General features: G+C 41.8%; 1 protein-coding gene across 20 annotated transcripts in view; it reads right to left on the bottom strand.

Moving 5' to 3' along the window:
• CAMK2G (calcium/calmodulin dependent protein kinase II gamma) overlaps positions 1 to 15,626 on the bottom strand; it is a 397,374-nt gene that overhangs the window by 246,167 nt on the left and 135,581 nt on the right. The window contains exon 1 of one of the 20 annotated variants that reach the window (XM_053691971.1): positions 7,885 to 8,050. The exons of the other annotated variants lie outside the window; for them this stretch is intronic. Within the exon in view, the coding sequence (XP_053547946.1) occupies positions 7,885 to 8,044 (160 nt within the window). The 5' untranslated portion in view covers positions 8,045 to 8,050. Of the gene's footprint in view, positions 1 to 7,884; positions 8,051 to 15,626 lie in introns of those variants that run through there. 20 annotated transcript variants of the gene reach the window in all.

The following is a 15,626-nucleotide window of genomic DNA, read 5'->3' as shown; positions in this document are numbered from 1 at the left end:
GGGTCATCATTACTTCTGGGATATAACTCCTCCCCAACAGGAAATGCAAGAGGATTCACCCAGCAGAGCTGCATATAGCTCCTCCCCTCTACGTCAGTCCCAGTCATTCGACCAAGAAACAACGAGAAAGGAGTAACCAAGGGTGAAGTGGTGACTGGAGTATAATTTAAAAGATATTTACCTGCCTTAAAACAGGGCGGGCCGTGGACTGATCACACAACAGAAGAAAGGAATTTATCAGGTAAGCATAAATTATGTTTTCTTCTGTTATGTGTGATCAGTCCACGGGTCATCATTACTTCTGGGATACCAATACCAAAGCAAAAGTACACGGATGACGGGAGGGATAGGCAGGCTCATTATACAGAAGGAACCACTGCCTGAAGAACCTTTCTCCCAAAAATAGCCTCCGAAGAAGCAAAAGTGTCAAATTTGTAAAATTTGGAAAAAGTATGAAGCGAAGACCAAGTTGCAGCCTTGCAAATCTGTTCAACAGAGGCCTCATTCTTAAAGGCCCAAGTGGAAGCCACAGCTCTAGTGGAGTGAGCTGTAATTCTTTCAGGAGGCTGCTGTCCAGCAGTCTCATAGGCTAAACGTATTATGCTACGAAGCCAAAAAGAGAGAGAGGTAGCAGAAGCTTTTTGACCTCTCCTCTGTCCAGAGTAAACGACAAACAAGGAAGAAGTTTGGCGAAAATCTTTAGTTGCCTGCAAGTAGAACTTGAGGGCACGAACTACATCCAGATTGTGTAAAAGACGTTCCTTCTTTGAAGAAGGATTTGGACACAAGGATGGGACAACAATCTCTTGATTGATGTTCCTGTTAGTGACTACCTTAGGTAAGAACCCAGGTTTAGTACGCAGAACTACCTTGTCTGAGTGAAAAATCAGATAAGGGGAATCACAATGTAAGGCTGATAACTCAGAGACTCTTCGAGCCGAGGAAATAGCCATTAAAAACAGAACTTTCCAAGATAACATTTTTATATCAATGGAATGAAGGGGTTCAAACGGAACACCCTGTAAAACGTTAAGAACTAAGTTTAAACTCCATGGTGGAGCAACAGCTTTAAACACAGGCTTGATCCTAGCTAAAGCCTGACAAAAGGACTGGACGTCTGGATTTTCTGACAGACGTCTGTGTAACAAGATGGACAGAGCTGAAATCTGTCCCTTTAATGAACTAGCTGATAAACCCTTTTCTAAACCTTCTTGTAGAAAAGACAATATCCTAGCGATCCTAACCTTACTCCAGGAGTAACCTTTGGATTCGCACCAGTATAGGTATTTCCGCCATATTTTATGGTAAATCCTTCTGGTAACAGGCTTCCTAGCCTGAATCAGGGTATCAATAACCGACTCAGAAAAACCACGTTTTGATAAAATCAAGCGTTCAATTTCCAAGCAGTCAGCTTCAGAGAAGTTAGATTTTGATGTTTGAATGGACCCTGTATCAGAAGGTCCTGTCTCAGAGGTAGAGACCAAGGCGGACAGGATGACATGTCCACTAGATCTGCATACCAAGTCCTGCGTGGCCAAGCAGGTGCTATTAGAATTACTGATGCTCTCTCCTGTTTGATTTTGGCAATCAATCGAGGAAGCAGCGGGAAGGGTGGAAACACATAAGCCATCCTGAAGTTCCAAGGTGCTGTCAAAGCATCTATCAGAACTGCTCCCGGATCCCTGGATCTGGACCCGTAGCGAGGAAGTTTGGCGTTCTGGCGAGACGCCATGAGATCTATCTCTGGTTTGCCCCAACGTCGAAGTATTTGGGCAAAGACCTCCGGATGAAGTTCCCACTCCCCCGGATGAAGAGTCTGGCGACTCAAGAAATCCGCCTCCCAGTTCTCCACTCCCGGGATGTGGATTGCTGACAGGTGGCAAGAGTGAGACTCTGCCCAGCGAATTATCTTTGATACTTCCATCATTGCTAGGGAGCTTCTTGTCCCTCCCTGATGGTTGATGTAAGCTACAGTCGTGATGTTGTCCGACTGAAACCTGATGAACCCCCGAGTTATTAACTGGGGCCAAGCCAGAAGGGCATTGAGAACTGCTCTCAATTCCAGAATGTTTATTGGAAGGAGACTCTCCTCCTGATTCCATAGTCCCTGAGCCTTCAGAGAATTCCAGACAGCGCCCCAACCTAGTAGGCTGGCGTCTGTTGTTACAATTGTCCAGTCTGGCCTGCTGAATGGCATTCCCCTGGACAGGTGTGGCCGATGAAGCCACCATAGAAGAGAATTTCTGGTCTCTTGATTCAGATTCAGAGTAGGGGACAAATCTGAGTAATCCCCATTCCACTGACTTAGCATGCATAGTTGCAGCGGTCTGAGGTGTAGGCGTGCAAAAGGTACTATGTCCATTGCCGCTACCATTAAGCCGATCACCTCCATGCATTGAGCTACTGACGGGTGTTGAATGGAATGAAGGACGCGGCATGCATTTTGAAGTTTTGTTAACCTGTCTTCTGTCAGGTAAATCTTCATTTCTACAGAATCTATAAGAGTCCCCAAGAATGGAACTCTTGTGAGAGGAAAGAGAGAACTCTTCTTTTCGTTCACTTTCCATCCATGCGACCTTAGAAATGCCAGAACTAACTCTGTATGAGACTTGGCAGTTTGAAAGCTTGAAGCTTGTATTAGAATGTCGTCTAGGTACGGAGCTACCGAAATCCCTCGCGGTCTTAGTACCGCTAGAAGGGCACCCAGAACCTTTGTGAAGATTCTTGGAGCCGTAGCCAATCCGAATGGAAGAGCTACAAACTGGTAGTGCCTGTCTAAGAAGGCAAACCTTAGATACCGGTGATGATCTTTGTGGATCGGTATGTGAAGGTAAGCATCCTTTAAATCCACTGTGGTCATGAACTGACCCTCTTGGATCATGGGTAAAATAGTCCGAATAGTTTCCATTTTGAACGATGGAACTCTTAGGAATTTGTTTAGAGTCTTTAAATCTAAGATTGGCCTGAAAGTTCCCTCTTTTTTGGGAACCACAAACAGGTTTGAGTAGAACCCTTGTCCTTGTTCCGACCACGGAACCGGATGGATCACTCCCATTGTTAACAGATCTTGTACGCAGCGTAGAAACGCTTCTTTCTTTATCTGGTTTGTTGACAACCTTGACAGATGAAATCTCCCTCTTGGGGGAGATAATTTGAAGTCTAGAAGGTATCCCTGAGATATGATCTCTAGTGCCCAGGGATCCTGAACATCTCTTGCCCAGGCCTGGGCGAAGAGAGAGAGTCTGCCCCCTACTAGATCCGGTCCCGGATCGGGGGCTCTCGGTTCATGCTGTCTTTGGGGCAGCAGCAGGTTTCCTGGCCTGCTTGCTTTTGTTCCAGGACTGGTTAGGCTTCCAGCCTTGCCTGTAACGAGCAACAGCTCCTTCCTGTTTTGGTGCAGTGGAGGTTGATGCTGCTCCTGTTTTGAAATTCCGAAAGGGACGAAAATTAGACTGTCTAGCCTTAGCTTTGGCCTTGTCTTGAGGTAGGGCGTGGCCCTTACCTCCCGTAATGTCAGCGATAATTTCTTTCAAACCGGGCCCGAATAAGGACTGCCCCTTGAAAGGTATATTAAGTAATTTGGACTTAGAAGTAACATCAGCTGACCAGGATTTTAGCCACAGTGCCCTGCGTGCCTGTATGGCGAATCCTGAGTTCTTAGCCGTAAGTTTGGTTAAATGTACTACGGCCTCCGAAATGAAAGAATTAGCTAGTTTAAGGACTCTAAGCCTGTCCGTAATGTCGTCTAGCGTAGAGGAACTAAGGTTCTCTTCCAGCGACTCAATCCAAAATGCTGCCGCAGCCGTAATCGGCGCGATACATGCAAGGGGTTGTAATATAAAACCTTGTTGAACAAACATTTTCTTAAGGTAACCCTCTAATTTTTTATCCATTGGATCTGAGAAAGCACAGCTATCCTCCACCGGGATAGTGGTACGCTTAGCTAAAGTAGAAACTGCTCCCTCCACCTTGGGGACCGTTTGCCATAAGTCCCGAGTGGTGGCGTCTATTGGAAACATCTTTCTAAATATTGGAGGGGGTGAGAACGGCACACCGGGTCTATCCCACTCCTTAGTAACAATTTCAGTTAGTCTCTTAGGTATAGGAAAAACGTCAGTACTCGCCGGTACCGCAAAGTATTTATCCAACCTACACAGTTTCTCTGGTATTGCAACAGTGTTACAATCGTTGAGAGCTGCTAAGACCTCCCCTAGTAGTACACGGAGGTTCTCCAATTTAAATTTAAAATTTGAAATATCTGAGTCCAATCTGTTTGGATCAGAACCGTCACCCACAGAATGAAGCTCTCCGTCCTCATGCTCTGCGAGCTGTGACGCAGTATCAGACATGGCCCTAGCATTGTCAGCGCACTCTGTTCTCACCCCAGAGTGATCACGCTTGCCTCTTAGTTCAGGTAATTTAGACAAAACTTCAGTCATAACAGTAGCCATATCTTGTAATGTTATCTGTAATGGCCGCCCAGATGTACTAGGCGCCAAAATATCACGCACCTCCCGGGCGGGAGATGCAGGTACTGTCGCGTGAGGCGAGTTAGTCGGCATAACTCTCCCCTCGCTGTTTGGTGAAATTTGTTCACATTGTACAGATTGACTTTTATTTAAAGTAGCATCAATACAGTTAGTACATAAATTTCTATTGGGCTCCACCTTGGCATTGGAACAAATGACACAGATATCTTCCTCTGAGTCAGACATGTTTAACACACTAGCAAAAAACTTACAACTTGGTTATAATCTTTTTTAGCAAAAAACGTACTGTGCCTCAAAGAGGTACTAACGATTAAATGACAGTTGAAATAATGAACTGAAAAACAGTTATTGCATCAAATTTTAAAACAACACAACTTTTAGCAAAGGTTTGTTCCCATTAGTAAAAAACAACACTAATTAAATTTGTACATAAGAAAACAAAACAACGTTTTTTATACACAGTCACTATAAGAATTCTCACAGCTCTGCTGAGAGAATTTACCTCCCTTCAAAGAAGTTTGAAGACCCCTGAGATCTGTCAGAAATGAACCGGATCATGCAGGACATATAAAAGTAGCTGACTGGAATTTTTTGATGCGTAGCAAAGAGCGCCAAAAACGGCCCCTCCCTCTCCCACACAGCAGTGAAGAGAAACGAAACTGTCACAATTAAAGCAAAAAACTGCCAAGTGGAAAATAATGCCCAAACATTTATTCACACAGTACCTCAGCAATGTAAACGATTCTACATTCCAGCAAAAACGTTTAACATGAGAATAGTTATTAAAAGGATTAGTGACCTTAACACAGTAGTTCCGGTGAAATACCATCCCCAGAATACTGAAGTGTATACATACATGTCATTTTAACGGTATGGCAGGCTTTTCTCATCAATTCCATTCAGAAAATAAAAACTGCCACATACCTCAATGCAGATTCATCTGCCCGCTGTCCCCTGATCTGAAGCCTTTACCTCCCTCAGATGGTCGAGAACAGCAATATGATCTTAACGACTCCGGTTAAAATCATAGTAAAAAATCTCTGTCAGATTCTTCCTCAAACTCTGCCAGAGAAGTAATAACACGCTCCGGTGCTATTTTAAAATAACAAACTTTTGATTGAAGTCATAAAAACTAAGTATAATCACCATAGTCCTCTCACACATCCTATCTAGTCGTTGGGTGCAAGAGAATGACTGGGACTGACGTAGAGGGGAGGAGCTATATGCAGCTCTGCTGGGTGAATCCTCTTGCATTTCCTGTTGGGGAGGAGTTATATCCCAGAAGTAATGATGACCCGTGGACTGATCACACATAACAGAAGAAAGTTGTTTAAAATTGCATGCTCTATCTGAATCACAAAAGAATAAATTTGGGTTCAGTGTCCCTTTAAGTATAGGAAAAAAAAAGTCTATAAATCTTGCCTTTGTGTAATTACTGCCCATCAGCCCACACCTTCTGTATATTTTTTTAAATTCTTCAAAGATTTTAACCCTTATCCAATTAAAGACTTACCAATCACTCTGTTTTGGCATTTACTGCATGCGCGACTGCGTAAGTCTTCACCTCTGTTTTTCCTATTGTATTTAATCTGAGCATGCACAAGTTTTCATGTTTGCAGAGCGATCCCCGTGACGTGACAGGAGCTAGTGTAGTGCATTTGCACATAGAAGCGCCAATGCTCTGACGAAACTATCACAAGCGAACTTTGGTGGGAGTAAAAGGGGGCGTGAATTGCATCACTAATGAGTATAACAACTCCCAAATAAGGATGTGGCTTAGGGGGAATGGAAAAGTACTGAAGAGCAACGGCTTCTTTTAAAAATAATAAGTTTAATTTCATTATATAATAATTACATTTTATAACGAAAAGATGATGCAAATTAGTTTTATTTATATTTATTAACACATGCAAATGTGTTCAATTTAATGACCCTTTAAAACAACAGTGTGTGGGGAGGACATATGGTATTGGAAAAGAACCACATAGCTTCCTGTTTAACTGCACGTTAATTTGTCACCAATAGAAGAAAAAAGGTGGAACATTCATGAATATTCAGCATTGACTGAAGTGCAGCAAAAATACCGCAGTGTCACAATTCAGCTACAGCGTACAAACGAAGCGAGCAGCGAGAGGGGAGAAACGTAGCTGCTTACAACTGCCTAGCAACGGGCAAGGAAAGAACCGGTGGGGGATGCAATCAGAGAATGCTCTTAAATCTGTGCTACACTGTACTGAGCCCAGTATTCCCAAAAGGAGACAAGTAGAAAAATGTCTCCTTTGTGGCGCGATAACACGGAGAGCCTGATTTTAATGCTATTGATGCGTCTCTCCCAACAGCCCCAAGTCTCCTATTTACACATTAAATGAGGCACAAGCTCTGACAAGCACAGGCAAGAGTATTACAAAGGGCCCAGGTGGGACAGGCTCACTATGGAAAAATAGGTCTTGGGAATAATGCAGATGGGTATCACAGAGCTTATCTGCCCAATAACATGCATCAAATATTAAAGGGACACTGGCATTTGACACTGTTAGACAATGTAAAACTAAAATGTGATTAATAAAACAATAGTTTGCTTTAATTCCTGCATCTGTGTTCTATAAATTAACAAAACTGTTTCATACATTAGTGGTTATTCTTTTTTTGTCAGCAGGGGTGGACACTTTATTTTTTTTTAAACATTTTTGAGTCTGCAGAAACATTTAAAAGCCGACTAGAAGCTTTTTTTTTTAAGCCAGCAGGATGACAGTATAAAGATATTTGTAGACTAATTTAAAAAGTTAGGAACCGGAAGTAACAATTCTAAGAGCTCAGGCTGATGGGAGTTATAAATCTCTGGATTAAAGAACTAATTAAACATCCACAAATGAAATACACAAGTACCAGTAGTTAATTAAACAATTGGGTTGATTTATAAAGCACTAGCTGCTAATATATGGGTACTAACTTGCCCAAGCAAAGGGAAAGCTAAATAACGTTAAAGGTTCAATTACAGTTTAACAGCAGTAACTATTTAAGTATTTTACATTCACACATTAAAAGGACATGATATTATAATAGTATTTGCGAGAGCTGTGGCGCTCTCTGCGTACTAGAAGCCCTAAGGGTTTATTTACAATGAGATATGCTGATACATAAGAGCAACAAAGCTATAAACCACAGTATCCTATGTCCTCATCCCTGTCCTTGTGTTGTATTCACAGTAATCCCCCAACCTTCACAAATGTTATTCAATTCAGTTTTTTTTTAAATCAGCTTATTCTGGTTATCTTTTTTTAAGGGACAGTATACACCAATCTTCATATAACTGCATGTAATAGACACTACTATAAAGAATAATAAGCACAGATATTGATATAAAAATCCACTATAAAACCTTTTAAAAACTTACTTAGAAGCTCCCAGTTTAGCAGTGTTGATAAGGTTAGGCTGAGACACCCAGTGAAATGGGCTGGGAAATCAGGAAGGGCAGACACTACCCCCTCCCTCCGCCCCTGCATATGAAAAGATTTATTACACAAAAAGGAGCCGCAGGAATCTGTAGACATCATGATACATATCAGTTATATAAATGGATCGTCTACAAAACATTAATGCAAAAATGACAAAATAAAGGTAAAGGAGACATTTGTAAACAATTTAATACACACCAGCAGGTAAAATGAATCATTGGGAACATATTAAAGGGACAGTATACACTCATTTTCATATAACTGCATGTAATAGACACTACTATAAAGAATAAGATGCACAGCTACTGATATAAAAATCCAGTATAAAACTGTTTAAAAACTTACTTAGAAGCTGTCAGTTTGGCTCTGTTGAAAAGGCAGCTAGAAATCCCACTGCAAGTGGGAAATAAGACACTCCCCCTCCCCTCCCCCTTCTTTTGCATATGAAAAGACCCTTTACACAAACAGGAGCAAGCTGGAGAAGGTATCTGTCGGTATTCTCATAAAACTTTGGGGCTTGGTTAGGAGTCTGAAAATCAGAGCAATGATATTTATAAATAAGCAAAACTATCCATTTTAAAAAAACAAAACTTTATAAGCTATATAAATAGATCATCTACACAACATTTATGCAATGTATAATGTCCCTTTAAAGGGGAGAAAATTATACAGTACAATTTCCTATTAAACTTTCATGATTCAGAGTGTGCAATTTTAAACAACTTTCTAAAATACTTCTCATAAAAATATCTTTTTTATTTATATCCTTTGTTGAAGCAGCAGCAATGCACTACTGGGAGCTAGCTGAACACATCTTGTGAGCCATTGACAAGAGGTTTATGTGTGCAGCCACCAATCAGCAGCTAGCTCCCAGTAGTGCATTGCTACTCTTAAAACTACCTACGTATGCTTTTTTAACACAGGATACAAACAGAACAAAGCAAATTTGATAAAAGAAGTAAATTGAAAAATTGTATGTTCTACCTAAATTATTAACGTTTAATTGCGATTAGAGCTGCAACAACTAATCGGCATAATCGATAATAATCGATAATGAAAATAGTTGTCAACGAATCTCATAATCGATTAATCGATTAGTTGGTTTGCAATTAGCTGGTCTGTGCACAACACCAGCTGCTTCACTCCAATGAACTCCTGCACATGGTATTGTGTTTTATGGTTATGTCCTTAGCCTAAAGGACGTCTACAGACATCTACTTTTCACGTTTTCAGGACAGTATATGTTTACAACTACCCCTGGCTTATGTGCAACCCAGATACAATAGTCATCATTTGGATTGTTTATATTAAATTTGGTGATTTTGAACTATGCTTTTCATAATATAGTGCCAAGCTTGTTGTTTACACCTTGCCCTAGATTGATGGGAGTTATTTAAATTGATGTGCACTATTATCTGTTTGCACAATTATTAGCGTATTGCTTGCTATTGCTGATTATAAGTACTGTATAAATAAATGTGTAAGGCTTTGTCCTGTTATTGATATACAGTCCTTAGCGCTTTTGATTTTGTTTTTTTTTTGTTTTTTTATATTTTTAATAAATTGTTATAGTATGTACCAGATTCAACCTTTATAAGTATATATTCATTATTTTTAGAGCGGACTAGATATTTCCCCTAACCTTATAGCTGGTTATTTACCATTGCATATAGATATTCAAGATATTTTTATGTTAGAATGAAGTCAAGGGTTACTTTATTGAGAGGCCCCTTGCCAAGGTAGAAAACACTTAGCATTGGTGATGGTGAAGAGCTAACAAAGATAAATATCCCACTTTGGTGAAATTGGCAAAACCCTACTTATACACCTCAACAGCCTTTTCTCTGCTGCAGGAAATATAGCTGCACACAGAAAACCAGCCTTAGCCAGGAGCATGTGTACATGTTGAGATTTTTGCATTTCAATGCAAAGTTTCTGAAAGAGTGAATAACAGAATGTTATTAACAGTGATAGTCTAACTCTTTCTAGTTCTACCTCTTTTCAAACAGTTTGTGGTTTGGTTTTGTATAATTATAAAAATGTGCTCTGCTGCTTAAAAATTGAATAAACAGTTGTGTTAATGTAAAGTTTTCGTCTGAAGTTTATATTTGTAACACTCATTATGTGGATTTTATTTAAAACATAGAAAACTATTATTGATTCTCTTTTTATCCGATTAGTCGATTAATCGAAATAATAATCGGCCGATTAATCGATTATGAAAATAATCGTTAGTTGCAGTCCTAATTGCGATTTTACTGTCCCTTTGAGTCACAAGTAAAGTCCCACTCTGGAGCCGGTGACTGCAACATATGACTGCTGTTCCTGATTAGGAGCTGCAATGCTTATGGTCCCCTGGAGGGATCTAACCTAAGTGGTTTTAGCGCTTTACAGCTCAATACAACAAAACTATTAGCTCATTAACATATGATTTGCAAAGTCCCTTTAAACAACAATATAATAATATTAACCCCTTAACGACCAGCGCCATACCCTGTACGATGCTGGTCGTTACACCCTTAAGGACCAGCGACGAACCCTGTAAGTCTCTGCAGTCCTGAGCTTCTATCTGCCACGATCTTGCTCAAAATTGCGAGATCACGCTAAATAGATTTGCAGAGTTACCGTTGCAGAGTAGAAGAAACATCAGGGTATAAAAGGTGCCAGAAGAAATAATATAAAAAGGGAACCGCCCATCCAAAACATTAATTACGGGCGGGGTCGTGGACTCTCCCTGCCAGGAAGGAAAGGAATTTATCTGGTAAAGCATAAATTATGTTTTCCTTCCATAAGGCAGGGAGAGTCTACGACTTCATTCCTTACTGTTGGGAAAACTATACCCAAGCTACAGAGGATACTGACAAAAAAAAAAAAAAAAGAAGAAGAGGTGGACCCTATTCTGAGGGCACCACAGCCTGTAAAACTTTTCTCCAAAGCAAACACATCAAACTTGTAAAATTTAGAAAAAGTGTGTAAGGAGGACCAGGTAGCCGCCTTACAAATCTGATCCATTGAGGCTTCGTTCTTAAAAGCCTAAGAGGAAGCCACTGCTCTAGTGGAATGAGCCGTTTTACCTCTTAGGAGGCTGTTGTCCCGCTGTCTCATAAGCTAAGGGGATGGCACTCCTCAAACAGAAAGATAAGGAAGTTGTAGTAGCCTTCTGCCCCTTACAGTTCCCTGTATAGATGACAAACAAGGAAGAAGATTGTCTGAATTCCTTAGTAGCCTGAAGATAGAACTTCAAGGCACGAACCACATCTAGATATGAAGCAAACGTTCCTTTGCTGAAGAAGGATTAGGACACAAGGAAGGAACAACAATTTCTTGATTAATGTTACGATTTGACACCACCTTAGGGAGGAACCTTAGTTTAGTAGCATGAAAAACCAGACAGGGGGGGGGGGGGCACATTGCAAAGCAGAAATCTCAGAAACTGCACTCAGAGGCAATAGTCAACCAAAAAAAAAGAACCTTCCAAGAGAACAATTTATTGTCAACAGTATGCATAGGCTCAAACGGAGCCTGCTGCAAAACACTAAGAACAAGAATGAAAACGGAGCCCCAGATCTTAACACAGGTCTGATCCTAGCCAGAGCCTTAACAAAGGACTTCACATCCGGGAGCTCAGCCAATCTTTTGTGCAGTAACACCGACAGGGTCTATATCTGTCCCTTCAGGGAACTAGCAGATAATTCCTTCTCCAGTCCATCCTGGAGAAAAGCTAAAATTGTGGCAACCTTAACCTTATGCCAGGAAAAGCCATGCTCTTCACACCAGTACAAGTAAATCCTCCGCACTTTATGGTAGATACGATGAGTAACTTGCTTACGAGCTTGAACCAGTGTGTTGATAACACTCTCGGAAAATCCTCTCTTGGCTAAGACTAAGCGTTCAATCCCCACACAGTCAACCTCAGAAAATCTAGATTTTGATGAATGAAGGGACCCTGTATTAGCAGATCTTTGCGGCAAGGTAAGTCCACTAAGGAGATGAGGACATCCCCACCAGATCTGCAAACCACGTCCTTCGCAACCACGACGAAGCAATCAGAATCACTGATGCTCGCTCCTGCTTGATGCGGGAGAAGCGGTAATGGAGGAAAAAGATATGAGTCTGAACCTCCATGGTACTGATAAGTCATCTATCAGTTCTGCATGAGGATCCCTCGACTCGTATTGAGGAGGGATGCCATGAGATCTATCTCTGGCGTCCCCCACTCGCTGCATATCTCTGCAAACACCTCAGGGTGGAGAGACCATTCACCTGGGTGAAAAGATTGCCTGCTGAGAAAGTCAGATTCCAAGTTGTCCAAACCCGGAATGTGGATCGCTGACAGCGTACATCTGTGAGTCTCCGCCCACTCTAGTATGGGAGATACTTCTCTCATCTCCAAGGGACTTCTCGTTTCCCCCTGATGGTTGAGGTAGGCAACCGAGGTTATATAGTCTGATTGGAATCTGATAAACTGGGATGAACCCAGAAAGGGCCAAGCCTTCAAGGCATTGAAGATTGCCCAGAGTTCAAAAATATTGATAAGAAGGGAGGACTCCTCCTGAGTCCACAGACCTTGTGCCTTCATGGCATCCCAAACGGCTCCCCAGTCGGAAAGCCTTGCGTCCGTAGTCGCAATCTCCCACGACGGTCTCAAGGAGGACGTGCCTTGGGACAGATTATCTGGACCGAGCCACCAGGAGAGTGAGTCTCTCGACAGATTGTCCAGCACGATCTGTTGAGACAGATCTAAATGGTCGCCGTTCCTTTGTCTCAGCATGCATAGTTGTAAGGCTCTGAGATGGAATCTGGCAAAGGATTGATGTCTATACAAGACATAATGAGTTTGATCACCTCCATACACTGAGCCACTAAGGGTCTTGAGGAAGCCTGGAGGGCAAGACATGCAGAAGTTAGTTTGTAACGTCTCTGATCTGTGAGGAATATCCTCATGGATATGGAGTCTATTATTATTCCCATGAAATTCACCCTCGTACTTGGAGTAAGAGAACTCTTTTCCAAGTTTATCTTCCATCCATGTGATCGAAGAAGATTGAGAAGGGACTTCGAATGTTCTTCCGCTAGACGAAAAGATGGTGCCTGTACCAAGATATCGTCCAGGTAAGGCACTACTGCAATACCTCGTGTTCTGGCAATGGCTAGAACAGCTCCCAGAACCTTCGAAAATATCCCTGGAGCAGCTAGACCAAATGGAAGAGCTATGAACTGGAAGTGCTGGTCAAGAAAAGCAAACCTCAGGAACTGAAAATGTTCCCTGTGTATCAGGACGTGAAGGTATGCATCCTTCAGGTCTATTGTGGTCATAAACTGTCCTTTCTGAACCAGAGGAAGGATTAACTGAATTGTCTCCATTTTGAAAGTAGGAACACTCAGAAACTTGTTTAGGCACTTTAGTTCCAGAATTAAATGAAAAGTTCCCTCCTTCTTTAGAACCACAAAAAGGTTTGAATCAAAACCCCAAACCTCTATCTGCTGTAGGTACCGGAACAATTACTCCTAGAGAGAGGAGAGATCCCGTATGTAACCTATAAAGGCAGCCCTCTTTTCTGGTCTTGTAGACAGACTGGAGAGTAGGAATCTGCCCATGGGTGGATGAGACTTGAAAATACAATCTCCAGGATCCAATGTTCCTGTACATCCTGAAACCAAACGTCTGGAAAAAAAGAGACAGTCTGCCCCCTACTCGATCTGATCCCAGATCGGTGGCTGCACCTTCATGCCGATTTATCAGCGGGCGTCTTAGTCTGTTTTGACTTATTCCAGGACTGAGCTGGCTTCTAAGTACCCTTGGGCTGCTCGGACTTGGTCGAGGATCACTGTCGTTGGGATTTGTCAGAACGAAAAGTAGACAATTGCCGTCCATTAGGCCTATTTTTCTTGACCTGCGGTAAGGCACCCTCCCCTCCGGTAACTGTAGAAATAATGGAGTTCAGCCCTGGACCGAATAAAATCTTGCCCTTGAAAGGAAGAGAAAGGAGTCTGGATTTAGAAGTCATATCCGCAGACCAAGACTTCAACCAGAGAGCCCGGCAGGCTAGGACCTCAAAACAGAAGCCTTCGCATTTACGCAAATAATCTGCATATTCGCGTCACAGATGAAAGAGTTAGCCATTCTTAGTGCTTTAATTCTCTCCTGAATATCCTCAAGGGGAGTCTCCACCTCCATGAGCTCCGACAGAGTGTCACACAGTAGGTAGCTGATCCAGCAACCGCGGCTACAGCTGCTGCCGGTGGAAATAAAAACCCTGTATGTTGAAACATCTTCCTCAGAAAAGTTTCCATTTTCTTATCCATAGGCTCTCTAAAAGAATAACGATCCTCCAAAGGGATAGTAGTATGCTTAGCCAGTGTAGAGATAGTGCCATCCACATTAGGGATGGAGCCCCACAAATCTAATTGAGAGTCAGGGACCATGAATACTTTTTTTTAAATGTAGACGAGGGGGAAAAAGAAGTTCCTACTCTTTCCCATTCGTTACTAATAATGTTCGTCATCTAAACTGGCACAGGAAAAGTCAGAGGGACCTTCCTATCTTCATAAACCCTGTCTAATTTAGGGATCTTAGGTACCTCAGGGAGTGTAGCCTCTGGAACCTCTAGCGAAGACAGAACATCCTTTAATAAAAAACGCAGATGCTCAATTTTAAATCTAAAAGGAGGGTTCCTCCGCTGAAGGAGGTTAAAAAACTGAAGTCTCCGACTCAGAAAATTCACCCTCCGAAGCCACAGAGGTTAACTTATCTTCGGATAACTGGGACATAGTAGCTAAATCCGACAAATATTTAGATGACTCTAGGTCAGGAGAACTATGTTTAACCTTTCTCTTGCGTTTGTTAGAGAGTGAGGTAAGGCCCTCAGGGCCGCAGACATCGCCGATAGTAACTACGCGGTAAAGTCCGCCTCCAGATGGGAGGATTAAATGAGCCGCGGGGAACTGCATGTGGAGCGGGTAATGTAGAAAGGGTAGTAATTTCTTGGGACCAAGACTCCTGAGAAGTAGACAGCTCAGAGGGGCTAATAGCGCTATGAGTATTAGCAGGCTTGTCTCCCTTCTTAGACTTTAGAACAGTGTTTAGGCAAATGGAACAAAATTGAAACGGCGGGCAAACCACAACCTCCTCACAATATAAACAGGAATTATTCATCAGTACAGAAGGAGCGGAACCTTCTAATGTAGTATCAGAGTCCTCTATAGCTTTGTAAATACCCACAGAAGGACAAACAAAAACGCTTTTTATTTAAAAAACGGCACCTTTAAAGGGACACTGAACCCAATTTGTTTCTTTTGTAATTCAAAAAGAGCATGCAATTTTAAGCAACTTTCTAATTTATTCCTATTATCAATTTTTCTTCGTTCTCTTGCTATCATTATTTGAAAAAGAAGGCATCTAAGCTTTTTTTTTTGTTTCAGTACTCTGGACAGCACTTTTTTATTGGTGGATGAATTTATCCACCAATCAGCAAGGACAACCCAGGTTGTTCACCAAAAATGGGCCGGCATCTAAACTTACATTCTTGCATTTCAAATAAAGATACCAAGAGAATGAAGAAAATTTGAAAATAGGAGTAAATTAGAAAGTTGCTTAAAATTTCATGCTCAATCTGAATCACGAACCACCTCCTAGACCCAGACAGCTAACAGTGATCTCCTTAGGAATGGCGTCTGCAGC

The sequence above is a fragment of the Bombina bombina genome, chromosome 9 (genome assembly GCF_027579735.1).
Source record: "Bombina bombina isolate aBomBom1 chromosome 9, aBomBom1.pri, whole genome shotgun sequence".
Classification (NCBI taxonomy): Eukaryota; Metazoa; Chordata; class Amphibia; order Anura; family Bombinatoridae; genus Bombina; species Bombina bombina.
Note: the sequence above shows the minus strand (reverse complement) of the source record. Positions and strands in the feature narration are given on the sequence as shown.